Source organism: Myotis brandtii, unplaced genomic scaffold (genome assembly GCF_000412655.1).
Source record: "Myotis brandtii unplaced genomic scaffold, ASM41265v1 scaffold708, whole genome shotgun sequence".
Lineage (NCBI taxonomy): Eukaryota > Metazoa > Chordata > Mammalia > Chiroptera > Vespertilionidae > Myotis > Myotis brandtii.
The window spans coordinates 225,791-253,393 of record NW_005370777.1 but is presented as its reverse complement, the minus strand read 5'-3'; the positions used below and the strand labels follow the sequence as shown (position 1 = coordinate 253,393).

Genomic DNA, 27,603 nt, shown 5'->3' with positions numbered 1-27,603 from the left:
GATCAAACTCCTGGTTGGTCAAACTCACAAGGGGACAATTTGCATAGTAGCCTTTTATTATATAGGATAACTCTGTATTGCAGAGTTAAACCATACACCCATTACAACTCTGATGGTCTGGAAAATAAGATAAAGGTCAGAGAGATGGAATGGCTTGCTCAAGGTCACTCCAGTCAATGTCTGATGAGTGAACAGGAGAGAAGTGTGTTTTCTTCACAATGCTGCCACCTCATGTATGTGCCACATGAACAGAGCCAGAATACAGTTTTTCAGCCACATTACACTAGTGTGAGCCTGTGGATACAAAGATATATGGTTGCCTTTGGAGTTTATTGTTAAAGCATTTCAGGTGGGTTAGAGACAAAGAGAATAACATGCTAAAATAGAAAAGAAATATTCTGAACCAAGGTGAATATCATTTAGAGTAGGCATTCAAGTTCAGGAGAAAATGGACCCAGATTGGCAGGCCTCAATGGTCTATATAACTGTAATTAGGTTGATAACTGAGCCAACAAATTGGGCGGTAAGCCTAGCGGGCAGGGAAGAGGGAGAAACACAGTAAGTCACATGGTTCTGACTGTCAGAGAGAAAGAACATCAACCCCTAGTGAAGCAGTGCTTCCTAGCCTTTGGAAGAAATGAAATTCTTACATGGATAAGGGACCTCTAAATGAAGTAGTGACAGTACACTCAGCAACCTTGTTAGAGCAAGTGCCTTGCAGGGCTTTTCTGGGAGCTGTTTCCAGTGAGTCCCTCAGCATGGTTCTAGAGAATTAATTTATTGCTCATGCTCACAAACTTCTTCAGGAGATTAGGCATGTCTTCAGCAAAATATTGCAGTAAATCCTAAACTAATCAAAGTGTAAATCTTGGTTGTTTGAGCTACATTCCACAAAAATTAAAGTTGAGAACTGATTAAAAAGCAAACAGCCTCACATTCCACATGCATATATTTTGTGCTTGAGAAGCAATAAAGCAAACCTGTGGGTATGCATTTTTATTAGGTCAGTATGCGATACGGTTGGGTCGTTGTATTTGGTATCCACAGAACTGGGCCTGCAGGCTGCTTACCAGCCACACCTATATGGGCACCTAAAGATCTGACCCTGCAGAAAGCTCTCCTGCATGAGCCAGCTACCCGAGGTTGTCAGTGTCGGGGTCATTGTATTGAAGCATTGTAGTTCTAGAAGGTCCCTCTCGAAGCTCAAACAACCTCAGAGAAGACGATATAATACCACAGTAGGGAGTTTATCAAAGGAATAATGATAGCTCATTTGTATTGTACTTGCTAGTTTGCAAGTACTTCACAACTATAAACTCATTTAGCCCTGTGAATAAGGTATAGTCCTTATCCTCAATTCTGTAGAGGAGGAAACTGAGGCACAGAGAGGTTAAGCAACTTGCCCAAGGTCACACCATTGGCAAATGGTCGGGCTTGGTTTCTAAGGCCAGGCCTTCTACCTCCAGTCCTATCCTCTTGATGTTACTAGTTTCTACAGTTGCTGTATCAAATGACCAGGAATTTTGTAGCTTAAGACAACACAAATGAATTATATTATCTTCTGTAGGTTAGAAGTCCGACATGGGTCCCTCTAGGCTAAAATCAAGGTGTAGGAGAGCTGCATTCTTTTCAGAGGCCCTGGAGAAGAATCTGTGTGTTTGCTTGTGCCAGCTTCTAGAGGCTGGCACATCCCTTCCTGCATCTTCAAAGCCAGCGATGGCAGTGAGTCCTTGTCCCATCCGCTCACTTCACTCTGATCTTGCTTCTGTCATCACATCTCCTTCTCTGACTCTTCTGCTTTCCTCTCCCACCTTTAAGGACACTTTTTGTCACATTGGATCCGCCTGGATAGTCCAAGACAGTCCCCCTATTTCAGCGGTTCTCAACCTGTGGGTCGCGACCATCGGAAAACACATATAGCATATCAGATACTTACATTATGATTCATAACAGTAGCAAAATTACAGTTATGAAGTAGCAACAAAAATAATTTTATGGTTGGGGGTCACCACCACATGAGGAACTGTATTAAAGGGTCGCGGCATTAGGAAGGTTGAGAACCCCTGCCCTATTTAAAGCCAGCTAATTAACAGCCTTAATTCCATCTGCAACATCAATTCCCCTTTGCCATGGAACTTAACACAGTCACAGGGGTTAGGATGGGGACTTTTCTGGGGGAGTGTTCGTCTCCCTAGTACAGCTATTTAAATATGCCAATCTGGAAAGTTCCAAGGGACATAGGACATGAGGGGGGAAAGAAAGCAGGAGGGAATGGAGGGTGGCAACAATAGGATTTGGAGACATTAAATGAAATGACATGTGTAAAATCCTTAGTCTAGTACCTGGCCAATAGAAAGCACTTAATAAATAGTTACAACAATTATTATTACTGCTGCTGATAGTACTATTACTATTACTACTGTGAGAATCCTTGGGGAAAATCTCTGAAAATTTGCTTTCAGTGTATAAAGGGGATGTTTGAGGTGACAAAGACTGATATTTGTAAAGGTAAATATCTGACCTGAACTGGAATAGCATTATTTTTAAACAAAATTCTACTCAGTGTTCTGGATATGTTATGAACTGAATGTTTGTGTCCCTCCCCCCACAAATTCATATGTTGAAATCTAATCACCCATGTGATGGTATTAAGAGGTGAGGCTTTTGTGAGGGGATTGGAGGATGAGGGTGGAGCCCTCGTGTAGAGGATTAGTGCCCTTAAAGAAGAGACCAGAGAGCTAGCTTGCACCCTCTCCTTCCACCATGTGAGGATACAGTCATAAGTCTGTAACCGGGAAGAGGGAGGGCCTGCACCAGAACTTGACCTTGCTAGTACCCTGATCTCAGATATCACCCTCCTGGGAATAAATTTCTGTTGTTCATAAGCCACCCGATCTATGGTAATTTGTTACAGCAGCTCAAACCAAACCAGGATTGCCATTTCACATTTATCAGTACACATGTGTATTTGTTTTCTAACCCTGTCAGCATAGATAATTGAAGATACTGATCCTTCTAGCAATCTGCCTTTTACTGTATTTTATTTTCAGTTTGGACTTCTTTGGGGGAGGGGAGTTGTTTTCATTGATCTGAAATCTTTAGAGAGTTCTTTAGGCAGAGAGAGACTGAGATTGATTTAGGTAGGATTAATGTTCTGTCAGTGCCCGTGACATGCAGCAGCCTCAAAACACTCGTTTTATTGCAGTCACTTATCTGGCATTAGGATGCTCGATATTCAGGTTGTTTGTATCGATCCATAGAGTCGGGGGAAACAAAACTCTCTCCTGGAAAGTTTTCATCTGAGATGAAAATGAAACAAGCTACGCAGCCTGCGATTTGTGCTTCTGCAAATGATGTAGCTTCTTTTAAGTAGAAATTTAATGTGTTGATCGACTATGTTATTGGTAAGGCTTCTAGTCAACAGTAGGCTTTTATTAGTTAAAATTTGCAGGAGTCAAAAGTTATACACAGATTTTAAACTGGGTGGTGTGTGAGGGTGGTCAGTGCCACAACCTCCATATTGTTCAAAGGTCAGCTTTACTTGGCAGAACTAAGACTCTAAGCCAGGTTTATTTTATCTTAACCCAACAAACTAAATGTTAGTATATCAGCCCTTGAGCTCCTAGGCTCATAAAATAGTCTGTCTATTCATGAAGCAGCTTCTTCCTCCAAAAATATGAGAAAATACATTTCTGTTGCTTAAGCTCCCCAATCCATGGTACTTTGTTATGGCAGCTATAGCGAATACACATAATAGTTCATTCATAATAATAGTCTCACTAGGTATAGGCATCTATATCCAGCGAAAATCCTTTGCCTTCTGAATTTTTAAAGTCTTGCTCCTTTGATTCTAAAATTCAATATTGCTGCAGAGAACTTCAAAAACATTCAAATTCCTAGTTCTCTCTGCAGAACCTGTTTTCCCTCTAGGGAAGCTTGTCCCCAGTGTTCTGAAATATATGTAGCTGGATGTGGCTCTGTGTTCATCTGTTGTACTTGGTACTCTGTGGCTCCTTTCAACTTGAATACTTTTGTCTATCAGTCTAGGGACGTTTTCTTGAATAATTCTTGAATTTTGTGGGTGATTTGTTCTTTTTCTCTTTCTGGCATTCCTAGTTTTCAGATATTGGGCTTCCTGACCTGGTTCTCTCATGTCCTTATCTTTTCTCTCCATTTTGTTATCTATAACCTAAAGATTTCCTCAACTTATTTTGAATTTTTTTGTTGAGTGTTAATTTCTGCTCTCACTTTCTTTTAGTTTCTAAGAGCTATTATATTTCTATAATGTTTTGCCTTTTTAAAATCATATTTTGAGCTTTTTTCACAATTCCATTATCTTAATTCTCTGAGCATAATGATTTTTTAATTGAGATATAATTGACACAAAACATATTAGTTTCAGGTGTACACCACAATGATTGTATTTGTGTATATTGAGAAATGATCACCACAGTAAGTCTAGTTAATATTTGTCACCTCCCATAGTTACATATTTTTTCTTATGATGAGAACTTTTAAGATTTACTCTCTTAGCAGCTTTTGGATATACAGTATAGTATTATCAACTAACGAAATCATGCTGTACATTACATCCTCATCAGTTATTTATTTTATAACTGGAATTTTTAACCCCTTCTCCCATTTTGCCCACCTCCCTATGCCTTACTTCTGGCAACCACCAATCTGCCTTTTTATTTTGTTGATGGTTTTGTTTTTTTGCTGTGCATAAGCTTTTTAGTTTGATGTTGTTCAACTTGTTTATTTTTTGCTTTTGTTGCCATTGCTTTTGGTGTAAAATTCAAAAAATCATTACCAAAACTAATATCAAGCATCTTATCACCTATTTTTTCTTCAGGTCTTATGTTAAGTATTTAATCCATTTTGAATTAATTTTTGTATATGGTATAAAATCCACCTTTATACTTTCTCATAAAATCCAGTTTTCTCAACATCATTTATTGAAGAGACTGTCCTTTCCCCAGTGTATATGCTTGGCTTCCTTGTCATAAATTAATTGACCATATATGTGTACATTTATTTCTGGGCTCTCTATTCTATCCCATTGTTTTGTGTGTCTGTTTTTATGCCAATACCATATTGTTTTGATTACTATACCTTTATAATATAGTTTGAAATCATGGACCATGATGCCTCTAGCTTTGTTCTTTCTCAAGATTGCTTTGGCTATTTAGGGTCTTTTGTAGTTCCATACAAAGTTAAGATTGTTTGTTGTATTTCTGTGAGAAATGGTAATGGAATTTTGATAACGATTACATTGCACCTGTAGATTGCTTGGGCTAGCATGGTCATTTTAACAATATTCTTTCAATCTATGAGCATACAATATATTTCCATTTACTTGTGTCTTCTTCAGTTTGTTTCATCACTGTCTTATAGTTTTCATTGTAGGATTAAACTTATTCTTAAATATTCTTTTTGATAGACTTATAAATGTGATATCTTTCTTAATTTTCTTTCTGATAGTTCATTATTAGTATATGGAAATGCTACAGATTTTTGTATATTGATTTTGTGTTCTGCAACTTCAGTGAATTTGTTTATTAGTTCTAACAATCATTTGGTGGAATTTTTAGGATTTTTTATATATAATATCATATCATGTACAACTAGTGACAGTTTTATTTCTTCCTTTCTAATTTGGATGCCTTTTATTTATTTTTTTCTTGCCTAATTGCTCTGGCTAAAACATCCAATATTATCCTATAAATAAAGAGGTAATATGCAAATTAACCCTCACACCCTCACAAAATGGCTGCCTACAACCAGGCCGATGGGGGTTAGTGAGGTACGACCAAATGGCTGAGCAAGCAGGCTGTGTGGAGCGACCAGGCCAGCAGGGGGGGCAGTTGGGGGCGACCAGGCCTGCAGGGGGGGAAGTTAGGGGTGATCAGGCCGGCACAGGGTGATCAGGCCGGCACACAGAGGCAGTGAGGGGCAATCAGGCGGCGGGGGGCAAAGGGGGAGCAGTTAGGAGTGACCAGGCAGGCAGGCAGGTGAGCGATTAGGAGCTGCGGTCCAGGATTGTGAGAGGGATGTCCCAGATTGGAGAGGGTGCAGGCTGGGCTGAGGGGACCCCCACACACACACATGCACGAATTTTCTGCTCCGGGCCTCTAGTGTTGAATAAAAGTGGTGAGAGTAGGCATCCTTGACTTGTTCCTGATTGTTAGAGGAAAAGCTTTCAGCTTTCCAGCATTGAATTTTATGTTAGCTGGGGGCTTGTCATATGTGGCTTTATGCATCATGAATATTTAATGGAGTTTAATGGATTTCTTCAGATACCTAGTACTCTTTGGTTGGCTGTCCATACTTAAGGATAGGAAATACAAAACTTGAGTATAAGTTCAGAGTAATAGGTGGGACCTCTGACTGTGGACTTCATTGTAGGAAAATGGCTGGGTGGTTCCTTTCATCTTAGGCTGCTCAGATTCCCCAGAGAAGAATTTGCCAGTCTTCTGCCTGGAAAGTCAAGGCCTGGCTGCCAGTATTCTGGAGTCTAAGGGAATGAATAAACTGGGAGTCTCAGCCTCCAGGATGCAATTGATCCTTCAGTTTTCACTATGGTACCTCTACCCTTAACCATGCCTGATGTCTCACAATTCAGAGACTGAATTACCCTATAAATACACAACTAAAACCAAACTCTAGTTGTCTGGTAGAGTACAGGTGAGGATATGGGCATCTGGCATCTCCTTAAACAGCTTTTAACTAGTACCCATTCTATAATCCCATTTATCTTATTTCTAGAGGTCACTGGTTCTAAAATTTTATGAGATTTTACAGCATAAATATGATTGTTCTTGGTTTCCCCCAGAGCTGATTTAGGGTTTAGCTTTTTTCTGGTCTCCTAAGTCTGTTACCACTTATCTGTCTGCATTTCATGTTACAACATTTGGTTGCTATTGTTCTTTACTATCTTTGTTCCTTGAATATTTATACCTTTATTTAAACACCACACACACACACACACACACACACACACACACACACACACACTTTACTATTATTTCTATGGGGTTTGAGAGAGAGGAAAAGTGAATAGAAGTGTTTAATTTTCCATCTTTATCTGGAATTCTCAAGATGAAGTATTTCTTAGTTTATATTTAACATTCAAATAGCAAAGACGATATTATGAAGTGCAATTAGAAATGACCATTGGAATAAGAAAAATGTCTGACATTGCTTTATATTGCAGGAGCTTATCACCTTAATCCTAAAATGAGGCTTGAAAGTCTTTACTGAGCAGTCAGAACTCTGAATATTATATATTTAGCCTGATAATCATCTCATTCTTTTACTCATAACAAGTATACTTGAGATAAGAAGCTAGTGATTGCACTGCGGTTGCCGAAAGCCCCAAAAATCTCTCAAAATAGGTCTTGTCACATAAAAGAATTAATTGGTTGCTTTGTTCCTACTTAGATTGTCATTAATTTGAGAACATAATTTAAGTGACAGTTAACTGTATCACCTTTGCTTCTCCTTGTTAAAAAAGAAATCTCTATTTAAAATCTAATTAAGAAAGTTTCCTGAAATATTTAATTTCAGGCTTCTTCACATTAGCAGTCTTGGGGCAGCACTTCAAGCAGGCAGGAGTGGAAGCTACAGAGCTGGGCCTAGGCTCAGAACTCTCACAAAAATCACTTCCGCCACATTCTGTATTAATCCAGTCACAAATCCCACTCCGATTCGAGAGGTGGAGAGGTAGAGTCTAACTGTTGATGGAGGAAGCAAGAAATTGACAAAGGGGTGTGTGTACAGGGCCCAGAAGAATTGTGGCCCTTTTTTGCAATGTAGCAACATCTTCCCTCTGACCATACTTTAATTACATTTCTTCCACTTAGAAAACGTAGTCCTTCCCATTCCAGGATCCCCAGAGGTCTCGTCCCAATATGGCATCAGGCTCAATGTCCAGGATCTCATGTTCCAATATCAGGTTCGGTTGGGGATGAGGATCCTTGGAAGCAGCTCTTCAAGTATGGTCCTTCTTGAACCAGAGGCCTGTTCATGAAAAAGACCAGTTAACTGCCCCTACGTTTCCAGCTGCCAGGATAATTACAATAGATGCTTCCATTCCTGATGGAGAGCAGGAAGCAGAGCAGTCAGTGCACATGCTTCAAGCTCCTCTCCTCCCAGCCAAGAAACATGCCTTGATCAGTTACCTGGTTCTGTTCCTACTTGCCCTATGCCTTTTTTTTAAAAATATATTTTATTGATTTTTTACAGAGAGGAAGAGAGAGGGATCGAGAGTTAGAAACATCGATCAGCTGCCTCCTGCACACTCCCTACTGGGTATGTGCCCGCAACCAAGGTACATGCCCTCGACCGGAATCGAACCTGGGACCCTTGAGTCCGCAGGCCGACGCTCTATCCATTGAGCCAAACTGGTTAGGGCACCTATGCCTTTGGAGTTTAAAATTATACAGGTCAGGAATGTGGCTATAATTCTAAATTAACTGTCCAGCACCATCTGTAGGTAGTTAGATGCTTCTTGAGAAATATATTACTTGAAGTTTTAAACCAGGGGTAAGGAACCTTTTTTTTCTGCCAAGGGCCATTAGGACATTTATAACATCAGTTGTGGGGCATATAAAATTACCAGCTTAAGCATTCGCCTGCTATATTTGGTCAGACATTTAATTAACTCACCCCTGATGCTGGGCACGCCAGGCCAAATGATTTCCCTTATAAGGCCTGTGGGCCAGATGCCCCCACCCCTGTTTTAAACATGGAGATTTCTCATACCTTTGAGGATATTCGTTTGTTTTAGCAGTCTCAGTAATTCCATAAAATCAGTATTAAACCAGTTTTAAAAGCTTCTTCATTGCCTTTATTTTCCCCAAGTAGTGTTACATAGAGAGCATAATGATAAAATAAACTGATTTTTACCATATTCAAGTTAGGGCAGGCAATGAACATGTAGATACATCTTTTCCCACTCCCACCCCAATAAAAATTTTTAGAGAGTAAAATATAAGAAAGAAATAAAACAAGGTAATGGAATATAGAGAGAGCAACTTGTGAGGCAGGAGAGTGACTGTCTTAGCTGGATAGTAAGGAGGTGACTTTTAAAAAAATATATATGTTTTTATTGATTTCAGAGAGGAAGGGAGAGGGACAGAGAGGGAGAAACATTGATAGGCTGCCTCCTGCATGCCCCCTACTGGGGATCAAGCCCGCAACCCAGGCATATGCCCCGACTGGGAATTGAACCTGTGACCTTTTGGTGCACAGGAGGATGCTCAACCAACTGAGCCGCACCAGCCAGGGCCAGACAGATGTTTTTTTATCCCTCCTCACCACCTGCTGGTTGTGTGATTTGGTGCATATTACTGACCCCTCCAAAGGGGCAGGAGAAGAAAATGTATATTTAGATCCTCAATCATGTCATTGATCCTCCTCTACCAATTCAGCAGTGTTTCCCCTCCTCACCTCTCAGGGAGGGGAGGGGAGAACAGACCTAGAACAGAAATTGCGTTTTTCCCTTTAAATTTTCTCTTTTTTAATGTTTCCATTTTTATAGGTAGTACATGTGATAAAAATTTTCTAAGTGTGTACAGAGACCTTTTCTTCCTACCTTCTCAGCGACTGAGTTCTCCCCAGAGGCAGCCAGTGTTTCCAGATGTGTCTGTGTCCTCCCCTAGCCATTTTATGCATGCACCAGCAAATATATGTCAGCATGTTGATAGCTATATTTGCACATGTTTTCCTCTGACACACATAGCCGTGTGACTGTTTTGAACCTTGTTTTTTCTCTTGCAGTATCTCAGAGGTTTTTTTTATGTCTACAGTGAGCACCCTTAATCTTTTTACAGCTGCCTAGTATTACATTGAAATTTGTACCATCATTTATTTATCCTATTCGCCTCCTCCCCCTCCCCCCGATGAATTATTGAGGTCATTTCCAGATTTTGCTGTTATAACCCAGGCCATAATGAACATTCTTGTACATCTGTCACCTTGCATGTGGGTGAGTGTTTTTGTAGAATAAATGTCCACAAGAGGAACTGCTGTAATGAGGATATATGCATAATTTTGATAGACCTTGTCAAGTAGCCCTCACAGAATTTGTACCAATTTGTTGCCCCCGCAGCAATGTGTGCAAACAGCTGGGTTTCTAAGCCTGGGTGGAGCCCGGATACCTCAGAGACTGAGCACCAAGGCTTATTTTTGACAGAACAGCTTGGCTTCTGTCGTGCGTGTGTGTGTGTGTGTGTGTGTGTGTGTGTGTGTGTGTGTGTGATTTCCTTTGAAGCAAGTTGTCTTGGCTAAGTGGCTAAGAAAAGGCTTGAGAACCATGATGTAGGCAATCATCGCTGTTCTTCTCCTAGCCTCCACTTTGAAAGAGTGACAGACAAAATGAGATGGCTCCACACCCTACAGGAAGATCCTTACACAGGCGGTTTGTGGAGAGAATGAATGGCTCAGATGGTAGCTGGGAAGATGGAGTGAGTGGAAAGATTTCCAGGAAGCAGGAGTAGAGGCCAAGGTAGAAGGAGATGAGATTCTCATAACCTCCGTATTCTCCAAAAGGTCAGCTCAGTTGAGCCATCTTTAAGGACGAGCCATGAGCCAAGCCCTGTACTAGTGCTGGGATACAGAGATGAGCATGGCTGGTCCCTGCCTCAAGAAGCTCACACTGACAAGTCAGGTGTGCAGGTGGACAAAGTCTATATAATGTCACAACAGTGAGAGCAATGATGGCAGCTCAGAGAGCTTATTGAATGCCAGACACTGAGCTCAGCAGTGCCCATCATCTTGCCTGATTCTACAGAAACCCTATGAGAGATTACAGCAAGCCTGTCAAACTCAAACGCTAACATGGGCCAAATAAACAAGGTTTAAGTTTATATGGGCTGCAAAAAAACCCAAAAGCTTCAATTTTCATAGAAATGTAGGTTTATTTTGAAAAGTATAGTATAAAAAAATAAAGGACAAGAGCAATGGTAAAATGAATGTTTTCTTCCTGACACTTGGCATCTCTTCTCTGCTACTATCTTCCTTACTTCCGGGGGAATCTTGTTCGCAGTGATTACTTTCAAAACTGACTCAAGGTGAATGTCTTTAATTCTGGATCTGACAGGAGACTTATTTCCTTTCATAATTGTAAATAACTGCTCACACCATTATATTGGCTGGACCATAAAAATATTCATGGTGGACCGCATGTGGCCCATGGGCCGTGAGGTTGACATGCTTGGATTACAGGGTTATCCCCATTTTCACAGATGAGAAAACCAAAACCCAGAGAAGTTGAGGGGTGGTCCTAATACCACCTAGGAAGTGGCAAAGCCAGGGTTTCTACTGAGGCTGTCTCCCTACAAAGTCTAAGGGAAAGCAGGAGTGATATTGGAGCTAAAAGCCCGTCTCCCTCCTCCATGAAAGGTTCTCTCCTGCCTACATTTTATAGCCTGCATCACTTTTTAGAGGTAAGGGTGGATGAGTCAGGCACACCCGTGGAGGGGGATGTGCCCTGAGGTCAGGCTCAAAGGATGATGAGAAGCAAGGAAAGCATTCCAAGCAGAGCAACTCTTGGGCTGATCCCAAGGAGAGCCAGTCTCCAGGGAGGCAGGTGAGACTGCCCGAGTTCAAATCCTGTCTCTGCCTCTTTTTAGTTGACTGACTTCGGGCACATCACTTAACCTCTCTCATTCTTCACCTGTAAGGTGAGGCTATAAAGTACTTAACTCCTGGCTTATCGTAAGGATTGAATGAGTTAACATCCAGAATGCTTAGAACAGTGGCTGGCCCAGGCTCTATAAGTTTGTTCCCACTATAGAATCTCCAGGCTCCAGGTACAACGTATGTGTAAAGAAGAGGAAAATGCACTTTTGAAGCTTGTCTGTAGTGCTTATGTTAGAGAACTATTACCTGAGCTCACAACATGTCATGTGCTAAAAAGGAGAAGGAAGCAGGAATCCATGCAATGGAGGAGGGATGTGGGCTTTTAGCCCAGAATCTTGTCAGGCATGGCCGTGCTTATCAGCTTTCCATCATCCCCTGAAATTGTGAGTCCCAATGGGCTTTTTTATTTGTCGCCTATTTCTTTATGACATTTTTATTTGGTGTTAAAATGTAATGGTCTGTCTCAAATAAGGTGGATAAACAGAGGAGGATAAAATAAAGCTAACCACATTCAAGGTAACTCTTGGTTTTCCCCTCTTCTTCTTTAATGCCTCAAAATGTTTTCGCAAAACCCTAAAGACAATCTCAGATAAATGCTGTGACTTTCACCCACGTAGCATTTATCTCTCATCCATCAAGTCACATTACCTTTTTCTGAGAACAGCATTCTGTAACAGAATCCAGGAGCAGTAAAAGTGAGAGGAAATATGTCTTCATATTTTGTTTTTATACATTTTGTCTTCATAGTCTCTGGCCTTTCTCTCCTTTATATGTTTTCCCAAACTGACATTCCCAATTCCATTCCCAAACCAGACCCCATGCCTGACCACCCAGGCCAGTTTTATCTCGTCCTTCCATCATTTGAACAGCTCTTGAGAATCCATCTTCTTGAAGAAAAGCATTTAATAGCCTTTTTTTTCCAACATAAATCCCCATGACCCTCATTTACTGCTATTCAAAAATCTCCACCCGTACTGTGTACCAGGCACTCACTAGATTCTGGAGCCACAGAAATTATGATGATTCGGCCTTTTGTCCTGAATGAGCTCATGGTCTTGTAGGGGAGAAAGGCACACAAAAGGAGGAGGATTCTGTCCATCTTTGTCCTACGATCATGTTCATTTCTGCTATGGTTTGTCTTCCCCACTGGCTTGTAAGCATCTGCTTTATTTAGCATTGTATAATCAGTTCCTTACAGACTGCCCTCAGAAAACATTTGCTGAGTAAATGAATGAAAACAAATAAATGACAGTATAGCATGATCAATAAATTCATGTGTTTCAAGATAAGAAAAAGCTCAGCGGAGAGAGTAATGAATTCTTTTGGGGGGCAGGAGTGCAGATGGAGGAGTGGGGAGACTTGCTGGGGAGGTGACTTCTGAGCTGGATTTTGAGGGCGATCGCCACCAACATTGATATGTCTTGTGTGACGTCCAACTCATACAAAGTACCAATAAAAATTTGTTGAGTCCTTTACAGTGTATGAAACAATTATACTTATAGTAGCTCTAGTTTTCTATCAACCCATTCCTGAGAGGAAAATACTTCTCTAAAGAATCAGTTCATGTGTCTAGACATACCCTCTCTATGAGTGATTGAAGACAAGGCTATTTCATGCTGGATTACATAGTTCTGGAAGCTCATTTATCACTTGAGCATTCCTATGCTACCTCTCAGTAGCATAGGAACACCTACTGAAAAAAAAACCAAGGTCGTGGGGTGTGTATAACGGATTACATAGTTCTGGAAGCTCATTTATCACTTGAGCGTAGGAACCTCTCAGTAGCATAGGAACACCTACTGGAAAAAAAAACCAAGGTCGTGGGGTTTGTATAATCCTGTGGGAAAGTTTGGGGGCTGGGTGGTCCTGCAGAGGTGATTTCTAGATACTCACCTCACTCCTGATTCAGAGCTCATTACTGAACTCCTGTATCCACCACCCAAGCCAGTTTCAGATAACAAAATTCCTGAAAAATCAGTATGGGGGGAAAAAGAAGGGGGGGCTAAGAATAATATACATTTTTAGTTTAATTTAATGACCATACTGAAAAGGAAAAAAAAACAAGACTAGTTTAATTTAATGACCATACTGAAAAGGAAAAAAAAAAAACAAGACATGAGGCCTAGACTTGCTATTAGTTTATTATTAGGTTTCTTAATTTTGTTTAGCTCTAGCTCCTTCCTGGCATCATGATGTTAATGCTTAGGAGACTGAGAACCGAAACTACTGAGATTTGTGAGCCTCCTGCCCCTGGTGTGACCTCTGGGCTCTCTGATGCTGTTCTAGACATACCTTCTCTATGAGTGATTGAAGATACCATGTCTGAGCAACACCAAATGGTATCAAAGATTAGATCCCTCACTTCCAATGAATCCTCACCTTGTGTTTTCAATGTGTGTGTGCAGCTTCATCATACACAACAAAGACACTTTCTTCAACAACGCCACGAGAAGTAGAATCGTACACCATATTTTACAAAGAATAAAGTATGAAGAAGGAAAAAACAAAATTGGTAAGTTAGTGTATTAGTATAAAAAAGCTGTATTTGATTTTTGGGGGGATTGCACATTTTTTCCTTTGGCTTTATGAAGTTAATATCCATTCCAGAAATGCTCATCATTTGTGAAACCTCTGACTTTGCCCTTGATGGGTAACTCACAAGTGTAACATCTTAATAGCATCCTTAGATCTCTTTGTTCAATAGCTTGTTATCTCATTTATCTAAGATCATCAAGAAATTCTCTCAATTGAACAAATATTTATGGAATGCCCATTATGTGCCGGGCACTGGACCAGATGTTGGGGAGATGAGCACAATTCTCTCCTGAAGCTTATGTTTAAGAAGTTAAAAGCAGACAATAACTAAGTAACATGAAAAAATTGACATGGATGATGATTCAGAAATAGAATAGGAAGGGGTGGGGGTGAGTTCAAGCTGAGATGGAGTGGTCAGGGAAAGCTTCACCAAGCTGAACTTTGAACTAAGACGTGACAGGTGTGGGCAGATGGAGTTGGGGAGGGGAGGCATTGCAGGCAGAGGAAAATGCACGTGCAGAGATGAGCTTTCCCACATCAGTAAATTCTCCAGATAATCACCTCCCCCATTAAACAGCTCCTACAACTTATACTTTGTACATTATTACAAGAACTTTTCCATATTATATTACCAAATTTCCTGCCTCATTAAACAGATTATTACATTATCAGGAAGATTTGGGTGGCTTTATCCTTATCTCTGTCCCAACAGATTTTTATCAGTGGTTTGAATAATAATGAGCTATCTCAGTCAGGGTCTAATCAGGAGACAAAAATCCCACATAATTTGAGGAGGGAAAGTTTAATACAAAAAATCAGCTGTGACAGGATTGGGGGAATGGAGGATTGACCAGTAAAGAGTAAGAAGAACTGTAAAGAGGAATAACAGGTGTTAGGAGCAGCCACCACCCTAAAAAACTCCCCCCAACAGAGCTGAGATCCATACCCTGTAGGATGGGGTGCAGCTGTGGTTCACTGGGCAGCAGAGCAGTTGGCTGGGGGCTCCAGGCCAATAGAACTCTGGGAATCTGCCCCTCCTGTACAGGAAGAAGCTGCCTGGAGGGTTCTGGGGAAGCCATTCGTTGGGAGTGTTGCATCAGCAGCACTACTCTGTGAGGCTGTTCAGGGGACTCCTGCCCTTGGGGAGGTGCCCTGTACTGCTGGCCACTGCACTGCAGCAGCTGGGTGCCATGGAAACCATGTGTTGAAGAAGCCTGCTGAGAGCACACTGGTACCAGGGAGACAAACTCCTCCCTCCTCTAGTGTCCCTCCAGGGCCTTCTGCTAACAACCTTCCACATCGTGCCATTGGGCAAAGGAGAAATATTTACAAGGTCCAGCTCCATTATTGCAAAGCCGGCAATTAAATATGTTTAGAGCAGTGGTTCTCAACCTTCTGGCCCTTTAAATACAGTTCCTCATGTTGTGACCCAACCATAAAATTATTTTCGTTGCTACTTCATAACTGTCATGTTGCTACTGTTATGAATCGTAATGTAAATATCTGATATGCAGGATGGTCTTAGGCGACCCCTGTGAAAGGGCCGTTCAACCGCCAAAGGGGTCGCGACCCACAGTTTGAGAACCGCTGGTTTAGCGTGAAAGGGGGCGATAAATTGATAACTGGCACTTAGCCTAACCAGCCTGCCCATCAAGCTTTCAGGGGGAGTGGAGACTGGAAGGAGGCCTTTAGTATGTTAGTCATTGGAGTCAAGAGCCTAACTGAGTGCAGGGATCTGGGCATCTCAGCCAAATCCAACATGATGACATTTGAGAGTTTGTAAATGTAAAGTCTTACACTCACAGTCAGCAAAGCAGGTACCCTGGTGCTGTGGGAGAAATGTTGCTCAACATCGGGGAAGCAACAGACTGGAGAGGCTTAGCTAAATGCAGCTCAGTGTGAGTCACTAGTACATTGAAGCTGCCAAAAATTACTTTGATCCCAAGCTGCATACATCAAAATGTAATAGGGAGAGATAGACAGTTACTTAGTCCAGATCTGAGTATCACTGGAGTAGTATTTTCAGTGAGTCAGTGTGGGTAGGAATGGTGACACTGAACCTGACTTAGGTGTGTCTGAACCTCAGTAGTGTTGTGGGTTAGCACGTCCTCATATTCTCTGCAGCGTCATCCATCCTTGAGATGCATCCTCTGCATAAAGTGCTCCGGGACCATTCTAGCTTGAAGGAGCTGTCCCTCCTCTGAATTCACATGGCAGTTGTTTTTGTGTGTTTACTTGATAATGAGCCACTTACAACTCTTGTTACCTTGAATTATTTCTTTTCAGTGACATGAAAATTTGACCACCTAACGAGAACCACTGTTAACATTTTGGTGTGCTAAATAATGTCAATATTGCATTAATTGCTTCTTTATATTTACCCCCTATTTGTCCATGTGATTTTTAAAACAAACTTAGGATGTGCTATACTTAATTTTTATCATATTTTTTCCCAGTGAATATTGTTTCTTGAACATACTAGAAAACAAGTGAAATGGTTTTGGCAGTAGCTATTCTGAATTACTTTATAAAGTGCAAATAATTTTTAAAATAATGCCTCTACTAATATTGGTATAATCTGAGGCACATCTCATCACTCACTGTGACACACTCGTGTGCTGAGAATCTTCATCTGAAAACTGCTCGTCTAGATAATAGGCTCCTTAATTGTAAAAGAGTTGCCTTGTTTATCTTTGTATCCTTGCCTAGCTCAGGACCTGGCATCTTGTAGAAGTGCTGTTGAACTGAATTGAAAAATCTTTTAACATGATTAATGTCTAACCATAGCATCTTTATACACTCAAAAACTGTGTATAAGGAGGCCATACAGCAATTATTGTGCTTAATTTTTCATCTCAAAACGTGAGCTGTTCTTACAACAAGTCAAGATGAAGACAAACTAAAGGTAGAGAAAGTGTTGGGTTTTTTCTAAATGTTCTGAAGGAACACAGGAAGTTTAATATTACCACTAGTAAGAAATTTTCTTGATAGTTTTCTCATTTCATGAAAAGTGGAGAGTTCTATTCAAGAACACCCAGAGCTTTGAAAATAAATAATGATGAACTGGAAATTAGAAATAACCAATTACAGAGTGAATTGTTAACTCTGGATCAGGCATTATGCTAAAAAACATGAAGTAAAACTGCAAATGCTCTGTTAACCTCAGTAAAACTGCAAATGCTCTGATGTTTCATTGTTACCTCTGGTTTCATAAATAAAAGAAACAAATCAATAACTTAATAAAACATATTTTAAAAAATAATAATTGTACTCGGTGAAAGAAGTACTGTATGATTCCATTTATATAAAACTCTAGAAAATGCAAACTGATTGATAGTGACAGAAAGCAGAGGAATGTTTGCCTTGGAGACGGCACAGGGAGGTGGGATATTGCAAAGTGGCATGATAAAGCTGTGCGGGTGATGGGCATGTTCATTCTCTCGATTGTGCTGATGGTTTCCTGGGTGTATACAAGTCAAAACTTCTCCAACTGCATGTTTTAAACATAGGCCATTTATTATGCGTCAGTTACTTCAATAAAGCTGTTTTAAAAGTGATATCCAGCCTGGCCAGCATGGCTCGGTGGTTGAATGTCCATCTATGAACCAGGAGGTCACGGTTCGGTTCCCAGAGCACATGCCCGGGTTGCAGCTTGATTCCCAGTGTGGGGGCGTGCAGGAGGCAACCGATCAGTGATTCTCTCTCATCATTGATGTTTCTCTTTCTCCCTCTCCCTTCCTCTCTGAGATCAATAAAAAAATATATTTAAATATATATATATCCACATGTTTGACACCTCTCCCCCATTTTATGGATGAGAACATGGAGGCCTGAGGACAAGAGGATTTTTCCAAAGTCACAACACTAGTCCAATGCAGGAGAGTTAGATTTGTCCATATTTGAAGCTTCTGGGTAAAAACAGAAGAGCTCCTGAGGGAGCATCATGTTTCAATATGATAAACCTGTCCCCTTCTCTTAGAGCATTTGTCTCTATGCCAGGCACTGTACTAGCTTCATTGTTTTCTGTTTGAAAATTCCCAGCTCTTGATTCCAGTTTCCTAGCAACTCTGTCTCTAAACTGTTGGTGTTTCCAAGGGGGTTCCCATCCGTTTTGAAAACCTAGATGGCTTTCGTCAGAAAGTGCCACCCTTACATTAGTCTTGAACATTGTGCGAGTTGGAACTCTGTACTAATTGGGATTGGACTTTGTATTGTTTAGGTCTGAATCGCTTGCTTACCAATGGCTCCTATGAAGCTGCGTTCCCTCTGCACGAGGTATGTCCTGCCCCTTCTCCTTCTGTCAGTTTCTTGTTTTGCAATCAGCTTCTGGGAACAGTCATTAATTGAGTTTGTTGATGTGACATTTGTTCAGTGTGAATTTAATTTGTTCAGTAGATAATTAGGCCTCCTTGCCTTGTGACCCAGCGTAGTTTGGTTTATTTCTATGTGTCTTTTGATGTAATTGTAAGAATACTTGAAACAGCAGCCACTCAGCGTGAATTCGGAGGAATAGCTGAGGGACTCCAAGTCATAAAATTAAAGAGGCATTGAAAATTTCACCAGACCCAGTGGGGAAATGTTCCTGAAATACATAGTCTTTGCAACAAAGAAATGTATAGTTATTCTTTAGAGTGGGAGGAAGCCATCTTGCAAAGTCTCTGGTAACCAAAGGATGAGAAATGGAAATTAATGGTATTGTACTTATCATTGCTCTTTTAAGGTATATGCATTCTGATTTTTTTAAATGCACAATTTTGGAGCTCCAGTGGCGCAATCTGTTAGCGCGCGGTACTTATAATAAAATGCACAATTTTTTACTATTTTATTTTCTCATTTACTATACACTCTTTGTCATATATTAGGACCTTTGTAAATGTAACCGTGGTTACCCTTAACTCAATTTCTCCATTAGCTTTTGAGTTATTTCACCCAGAATTTTCTTTACACGTGTAGTTCTCATTATTGATGAGAGATTATTGTCTTGCTCATAGTTTTGTGCCCCTACGCCATACTGGTCACTGTATGACATAGAAAATACAAAGATAAATATCATGGTGCATGTCCTCTAGAACATCACAAACACCAGGGGAAAACTACTGTTAAACAATGATTTGGGGAACAATGTTAACAGGGTGCCAAGAAACAGTTTAGAGGACAGTTCCAACTGTCCCCAAATGGCAAGTCTTTTCATTTGGCTAACAGTGTTTCTTTCCTCGATTTCAGCACCAGGAGGATGTAAAAAGTGACTTAGAATTTTTAAAACCTGGTTCATTAACAAAACTAGCAGCTCTGGTCTGAGACCCTGGTTGCAGTCTGCCATGAAACACTTTTGGAATGATCCTTTAGTATCACAGAAGCAAACACGTTGACATGAAGGTTTTCTGGAGCCACACACAGGTGCCTCTGGGCTCCCAAGATACATTTCCCACCAAAACATCTCGTGGCTTCCTGGAGTTATTAGTTGCCAAGAAATAGTTTCAGTAAGTCCTGTGCCTTCCCAATGCCCGGCCCTTGCCCCTAGTAAGGCCAGTGTCTGAGCAATGGTAGGTGGGCAGATATATCTGCGCAGGTGAGTGGGTGGCGGGCATGAGAGCGTCTAAGGAGAAGCAGCTATGAAACCTCACCGAGTAACTCAGGGCCATCTCTGTGGTTTTCCTATCTTGGTAAAGCCCTAAAAGAACATCCAAATTATTAACAGCAGCTGCAATAATATAATTCCTCCTTTGACTTTTTACTCTGAGTTGACCTACCTTGATTACATTACTTAACCTCATAACAACCTTCAGGGGCAGGAAGGGCAGATATTGGTGCCCTTGTTTCCTGATAAAAATCGAAAGAAATGTGGAGGTCTAGAGAAAGATTAGCTCACCTCTAGTCACACCGGGAGTTGGTCGTTGAGCTGACACTAGAACCCGTTTCTTGTCTCTCAGCGCTATTTACTTTCTACTAAAAAAGGACTTCTCAGGTTCAAAGGACTTCCCAATAATTACGTCCCCTCCAGGGAGTTCCTTTTCTGTTTATGAATCTAGTGTTGCCATTACCTGAACTCGGAAAACCCCACCTCTCTGGCCCTTGGTCTCCTCATTTGTTCAGTGTGAAGGTCAAATTCATTTAGAATTTTTCTGATTTTTGAGGTGACGTCCAACGTTTACATTCCTGCGTTCTCTCATAGATAAGGCCAGGTGACAGGTTACAGTTGTGGCTGTTTACAAGCACTCTTGACAAAGGCGGGAAAGAGAACTACTAGGTCTTGGGCATGGCCTCCTTATCAGGAAGCAAGACACCTTATTCATTCAAGTCACAGAGGAAACCTAATGAGACAGATATTATTATTCGTTCCATTATGAACTAGGAATCCAAGGCTCGGACAGTTTAAGGTTTCCTCGCTAAGAAAGCAGAACTGAATCTGAACCCAGCTCAAACCTGCGTGATTCTAGCGAACACGTGCTTCTTACTACACAGGATCATCAGCAAGATAATGTCCAGAATAACTCATCACACTTCTTTCCCTTCAATAGTATGGATCCTTTTTTTTTTTTTCTCGCATCATCTCTGTTGCTACTTCTGCTGTAAGAGACTAGTATTCCTGTTAATGTTCCTTGTGGCTCCTGTGGGCATCAGCTCACGGGCAGTGGTGTTTTCATCCCAGGGAGGTTACAGAAGTAAAAACTCCATTCGAACCCACGGAGCGGAAAACCACCGACACCTGCTCTATGAGTGCTGGGCCTCCTGGGGCGTGTGGTACAAATACCAGCCTTTGGATCTTATAAGGTGAGTTTTTAACCAGCTGTACAGCTGTACATATAAAACTTGCACAAAATGACTAGGGCAGACTGTCTGCTGGGGTGAGAAAAAAAACAACAGTATGGAGTGCACAGCTCTCGCTCTAATCTGGCTTCTTCCTAGGAAGGCAACTTTCAGAGGCCATGGGTCGTTCTTGGTAAACCAGACCGCCCTCTGATGAGGATGGTGTTTTCTCCAAAAAGGCCTCAGGAAAAAGCCTGTGAGATCAGCCAGGTCTCCCACATGACTCCATAGGGAGCAGGTCACCCATGTGACTCATTGACAAATTATCAGTAACAGTTGTAGAGAAGTGACACTATTTATAGATACTGAGTGACAAATGGAATATTAGTTACTATGAGGTAAGGAATACATGGTGGTGCCATTACTAATAAAATGCAGGTTTATTTTAATTTTCATTCGAAACTAATAACCTCTAAAGATGGTTTTAATACTGCAGGTCAAAAGAGTATATCAGGTTTTTAACAATTAATGATAATTGTGCAGTGAGAATGTACTTTTTTACTATTTGCCCAACTTTCTGCCATGGGAGTGTTCAGCTCTGACATCTCATTATTTATTTAGAAACTGGTTATTTAGACTGGGTAGCTACAATCCCCACCTCGTGGATTTCTTATTAAAGAGAAAGTCATGTCTCATTTCCTCGACTAGCTGGATTTGTTTTACTTTTACGCGGGCCCTCGGAAAATGAGCCCAGAGGAAAATGAAATAATAAGACAATTCACTTCCTGTTTCACCCCCCGCCCCCCGGGTAGTCATTCTTCCTGCCAAGTGTTTATTCCTGCTGACTCAAGGACATTGATGAATTGTGTGCCACTCTTTGTGTTGGTAAAATAAATGATCCAGATGATTTGTGTGAGTGGAAAATATTTTCTGAGATGAGATCATTTTCCATTGACCAGTTTCAATACATGATAAAACAGTGGGGGAAAAACATAAAAGCAAATTCTCTTCCCAGCCACAGTTTCGTATTACAGGATTTTATTGATTAAAAATTACAGAAAGTTGCTGTAGGCAAAACATATCTTGTCCATGACAGTGTTTTGATTAAGACTTTGCAGTGTGTCAGTGAGTATTAATTAACTGCCCACTGTGTTTCTAGTACCATGCTAAGTACTACTGGCAAAGACACACAGAAGCCAGTCTCTGGCTGAGAAATTCTCAGTTTCCTTCAGGGAAACAGGGCCGGCATACTTGAGACAACTATAGAACAATACAAGACTATGCACAGTTAGGTAAAATGTCTGATGGAGGTGGTAAGTTTTACAATAACTCAGAAAAATGGAAAGGATGTGCCTCTCTGGAAGGCTCTGAAGAGCTGAGCCCTGGCCGAGCAGTGGGACTGGTGTTGGCCAATGCGAAGGGAGATGAAAAGTACAAGTAAGACTTGAGTAGAGTGAGGTTGTGGAGCATCTAGCAGTGGTTCTCAACCTTCCTAATGCCGCGACCCTTTAATACAGTTCCTCATGTTGTGGTGACCCCCAACCATAAAATTATTTTCGTTGCTACTTCATAACTGTAATTTTGCTACTGTTATGAATCGTAATGTAAATATCTGATATGCTATATATGTTTTCCGATGGTCGCGACCCATAGGTTGAGAACCACTGATCTAGGGGCTCTTGTCCCATAGATTTTGCTTCCTCCATATCTCTCGAATCTGACCACACCCAGCCTCTTCTCCGCCATGCTTCTTCCTTTCCCTGTAACCTAGACTATGGCTGTTGTCCCCTACTTGGTCTCCCTTTTCCCACACTGACCCCTTCCAATCCATTCTTTTCCCTGCAGACAGAGTGATCTTTTTGGAATGTGAATCTAATCATGTCCTTGATTGTTAAAACTCTCTAATGCATTCCCATTTCTCTTAGGACAAAGATCAATGCAGTTAGCATGGTCTACAAGACCCACTGAGGCCCAGCCCCCACTTACCCCATGCCCACCTCTTGTTCTCAGTGTCCCAGTCACACCATCCTTATTTTACTTTGTCTATTCTACCACAGGACCTTTGTACATACTGTTTCCTATCTGATCACTCACCTCACCTAGCTTATTTTCACTCATCAGCACAATAGTCACCCTCTCAAAGAAGTCTTCCTTGACTAGGGTGGTCATATGGCCTTGTTATATATGCTGATAGAATTGTATTCCTCTCCCTTTTAGCTGTTTTCCCAGTTTTGTAATTATAAACTTATTTCTGTAATTGGTCTACGTGTGTCTTCTTTATTGCCTTGAAAGCTCCATAGGAGCAAGGACTAAGCTTATTTTTCTCACCAAAATCTTCTCAGCTCCTAGCACAGTATTTGGTACATAGTAGGTATTTTTTATTTGTTGAATGAATAAATAAATATATGTGCATATAAAAGCATGTTGGAAAAACCTTCTGGGAGTGGAAAGTTTCTATTGGGACACTGTGGAAGGTGGAATAAATAAATAATCCCATGCTCTTAGGAGCCATTGGACATTCTAAAAGGAAAGCAGCAGTCAGTATTTAAAAACAGATGGTCAACAACCCTTGTTTAGAATGAAAATAAAAAACTAATTAGAATATTCTTATGTTGGGCTAAGAAATAATTACCTTCAAAATCATGAAATATAGCAGTTGAAAGGCACAGAAAGCACAATTTGGTTTGTATTCTAATACAAGTTGATCATATTATTGATATCTATACTAATAAAAGGGTAATATGCTAATTAGACCAGATGTCTTCCAGACATCCTTCCGGACAAAGTCACAGTGGCGGGGGCCAAGGCAGAGGCAGTTAGGGGCAATCAGGCCGGCAGGGGAGAGAAGTTAGGGGCAATCAGGCAGGCAGGGGAGAGCAGTTAGGGCCGATCAGGCAGGCAGAGAGGTTAGGGGCGATCAGGCAGGCAGGCAGAGTGGTTAGGGGTGATCAAGCAGGCAGGCAGGTGAGCAGTTAGGAGCCAGCAGTCCCAGATTGCGAGAGGGATGTCTGACTGCCTGGGATTGGGCCTAAACCGGCAGTTGGACATCCCCCAAGGGTCCCAGATTGGAGAGGGTGTAGGCCAGGCTGAGGAACGCCACCCCACATGCACAAATTTTGTGCACCGGGCCTCTAGTTTAAGAAATAAAAACCAAGAAATATCCTGGACATTTTCAAACTTCATAGATCACAGGGCACTAAAGCAGGCTGGTTAGCCTCGAAAATATTTATATAGGTAGATATCGAAGCCTGTGAAAGTCACCACTTAGAAGGGAAGGTTGCTCTAAGTGTCTACTCATGTTTAATCTCAGTAATGAGAGTTTTCTTTTCTGTCCAATATCTTATGATTCTAGCATTTTCAATGTCTGATAAAGCTACAAAATATTGAAAGAGATGTTTAAAGTTTTTCACAATAAGTTGATTTACTATTTTTAAAGAAATTTATAATGATAATACATACATTACACATAAGCGCACACCCAGAAATGGCAAAAAATGAGGTGTTGGCAACGACTCTTCAAATTCTGGCTTTGTATTAATAAGTGTTATAGCTTCCTGAATGTTTCTCAGAGCAAGTTGTGTATGTTCTTTTATAAAAGGGTGCATTCTCTTTCTGATATTTAGTAGGAGGGGGAGAAATTTAAGCCCAGAGCCTAGATGGGATCAAATGTTCCATTCCCTTGGCTTACCTGGTCTACATGTTTATCTGCAAGGCAACCACAGAGTGCAAGACTGAGCGAAGTGTTCTAATGCCTAACCCTAAGCTATAACCTGTAAGGCTGTTGTGTCTTAAACAGGCGGTACTTTGGAGAGAAGATTGGGCTGTATTTTGCCTGGCTGGGCTGGTACACCGGTATGCTCTTCCCAGCTGCTTTCATTGGACTGTTCGTCTTTTTGTATGGAGTCATTACCCTGGATCACTGCCAAGTCAGGTACGGGAGCATGGGGGAGCCTGCCTTTGCTTCTATTTAAAGATGCTGTTTGTGCTTTGGGCCCAAACTATGGGCCCTCTTAGGTTTTTCTTCTGACTTCCTTCTCAATCTCTTCTGGAAAAATGCAAAAGGCTCCATTTACGAAGTCTCACCATCTATTGCCCTTGCTGCTGTGGTCTTCAGCTAGCAAGGAAGCAAAGTTTGCATTTCTGGACATATATGCCATGATTTGTCCACAGAACAAGTCACTTTCATTCACTGGCTGAAATGGACTTTTTCTGGCTTTTTCACTTTTTTTCTTTCTGCTAACCCTGCAAAATGGTGGGTTAACAGTAATTTTGCATGGATTCTGTGTTTTTACAGGGACCTTTTAAACCTAAACTAGAAAGACATCTCACCCACATGCTGGGGCCTTCCAAATGATTCAGTGTTGATGATTATCTTGGCTCTCTCACCAAAATAGAGTTTACAGTATTCATGGAGATCTTATTGAAAGGCTGGGAAATACTCTTAAATAATACATGTGCCTTTTAGAAGTGATTGCAAGAATAAAAGTGATTGGCCCTGACCTGTGTGGCTCTATTGGTTGGAGCATCATCCTGTATACTAAGGGGTGACAGGTTTGATTCCTGGTCAGGGTGCATGGGGAGGCAACCAATCAATGTTTCTCTCTCACATCAATGTTGTTATCTTTCTCTATCCCTCCCCGCCCCCCCCCAAAAAAATTAAATTTAAGTGATTGAGTGGCCATCCTGCCTACAAACATATTTTACTTTCTGGTAAAATTGTTACCTAGATGTAATTTTCTACCAGAACTAATCCCTAATATATTTTTACTTATTTCTCCATTATTAGTAGTAACTTATGCATATAGAAATCTCGACAGGTGCTTTTAGGTATCTCATTGTTCCCATAATTCAGTGTGAAATGGCTTCAAACCTGTGCAATGTTAGGAATGACTTCTGCATAATTTGGAGTATGACAACCAATGTTTTGCTTTATGTATTTTTCTGAGTTTAACTTACTAATATGTAAAGCCAAGAAATAGCCTCATAAATAGATAGGTGTATCAAATTATCAAATTGTGCAGGAACTTGTTTATATTAATAACTGATAAGGCTAAGAAGCTTTGAAGATTAAAAATATAATCTGCTGGATCTTATTTACTGGTTGAATGTTCTCATGAAATTGGAGGGAGGAAATGCTCTGATGTCATCAAAAAGCAGTGCTTTCTGTTCTCTTTTCCAGTAAAGAAGTCTGCCAAGCTACAGATATCATCATGTGTCCTGTGTGCGATAAATACTGTCCATTCATGAGGCTGTCAGACAGCTGTGTTTATGCCAAGGTAATTTCAACTATGCAGCATTTCAGGTGGATTGAAATTTACATACACTTCCCTGAGGAACGGAGGCTAACTCTATTCTCTCTGTCATTTCTGGTCTTTGGTTCTCAAGCTTATGTTGTAGCATAGACCTACCTCCATCATTCAGTGTTCTAATTCAAATATCTTTGCACCATGTATAATGTATATATGTATTTAATGTATTGGTTCTATTCATCATCGCAAGAAACTGCAGCATGCAGAGTGCAAAAGAGCACAGTTGTTAGATTCAGAGAAAGACTCAAATCTCGACTCTTCTCTTTACCACTTGTCAGTCAAGGAACAAAGTTATTTGACCTCTCTGAGCCTCAGTTTTCTCCTTTGTAAAATTCAGAACATGATACTTGTTTCACACAATTATTGTAAGAAATGAGATAAGATGTATACTGAGCATAGTGCTTGGCAAATGATAATATATCAGTATATGAGAGAAGCCATCATTTTCCTCTTCTTCATCGTCATTATTGTCAAAAAGACTTAGGTCTGAGGCTAGTTCAGCTATTTTTACCTCCTTGACCCTGCAGAGGTACAGCCTTTTTGAGGCTGAGCTTCTCATATTGGAAATGCACACCTGCCCTCTCTACCCCATGTCATGTCATGTCATGAGGACCAAGGAAGATAGCACATGTGAAAGCGTTTTGAAACAAAGAAAACATATAGCACCATTACGTCTATACGTTTCTTTGTTTCTTTCTTTTATAGGTTTTTGCATCTCCCTTTCTCATGTTATACCTTATTACTTTATTAAAAGTTTAGATATAGTAATCAAATTCCTGTAGTGTTTTACTGAGGGGCGGTGTCACTAGCGTGTAGCAATAGTTCAAGTATGGGCTGGCGATGACTTTTCCAAGACCCCCTGCCTATCACCTTGCTCAGATTCCAGACATGAAAGGGGTTGGCAGATTTTATTGAACCTCTGCGATCACTGCAGCTTGGATCTATCTGATTATGCTGTTGGCATTGCAGAGTTTTGTTCCTTATAAATGAGAGAACATTTGATAGGCAGCCAGGAGCCCGCCCATCCATGATGTCGTTAGCGCTGCAGGTGGCCAGTCAGTGTGGAGCTTGAACCACAGTAGCCAGCTGTGATTTTAAAAAGATTTGGACTCTTGGTATGTGCATCAAATAGCCACAAAAAAAACCCACAAAATACTCCCTACTTTTGGAGAGCATACAAATAAACCTGAGTTGATGAGGACAAATTTAACAGAGTGAGCTAGGGAAATGTAGATTTCAATGAGGATCAAAAGAGGCTTGTCAGTAATTTAATTTCTGTTTATTGATTGTCAGTTAAGCCTGAATGATTTGAGTACAAAAATCCTGCTTTGGGGGAATCTCAGAAACTCAGTCTGCTGTTGTTGTT

At 40.8% G+C, this 27,603-nt stretch overlaps 1 protein-coding gene across 3 annotated transcripts in view; it reads left to right on the top strand.

Annotated features, from left to right (window-relative positions):
• ANO4 (anoctamin 4) overlaps window positions 1–27,603 on the top strand; it is a 242,626-nt gene that overhangs the window by 167,284 nt on the left and 47,739 nt on the right. For all 3 annotated transcript variants that reach the window (XM_014530042.1, XM_014530041.1, XM_005882339.2), the window contains 5 exons: window positions 14,052–14,158; window positions 18,401–18,456; window positions 20,831–20,952; window positions 24,725–24,859; window positions 26,108–26,204. In XM_014530042.1, the coding sequence (XP_014385528.1) occupies window positions 14,052–14,158; window positions 18,401–18,456; window positions 20,831–20,952; window positions 24,725–24,859; window positions 26,108–26,204 (517 nt within the window). The remainder of the gene's footprint in view (window positions 1–14,051; window positions 14,159–18,400; window positions 18,457–20,830; window positions 20,953–24,724; window positions 24,860–26,107; window positions 26,205–27,603) is intronic.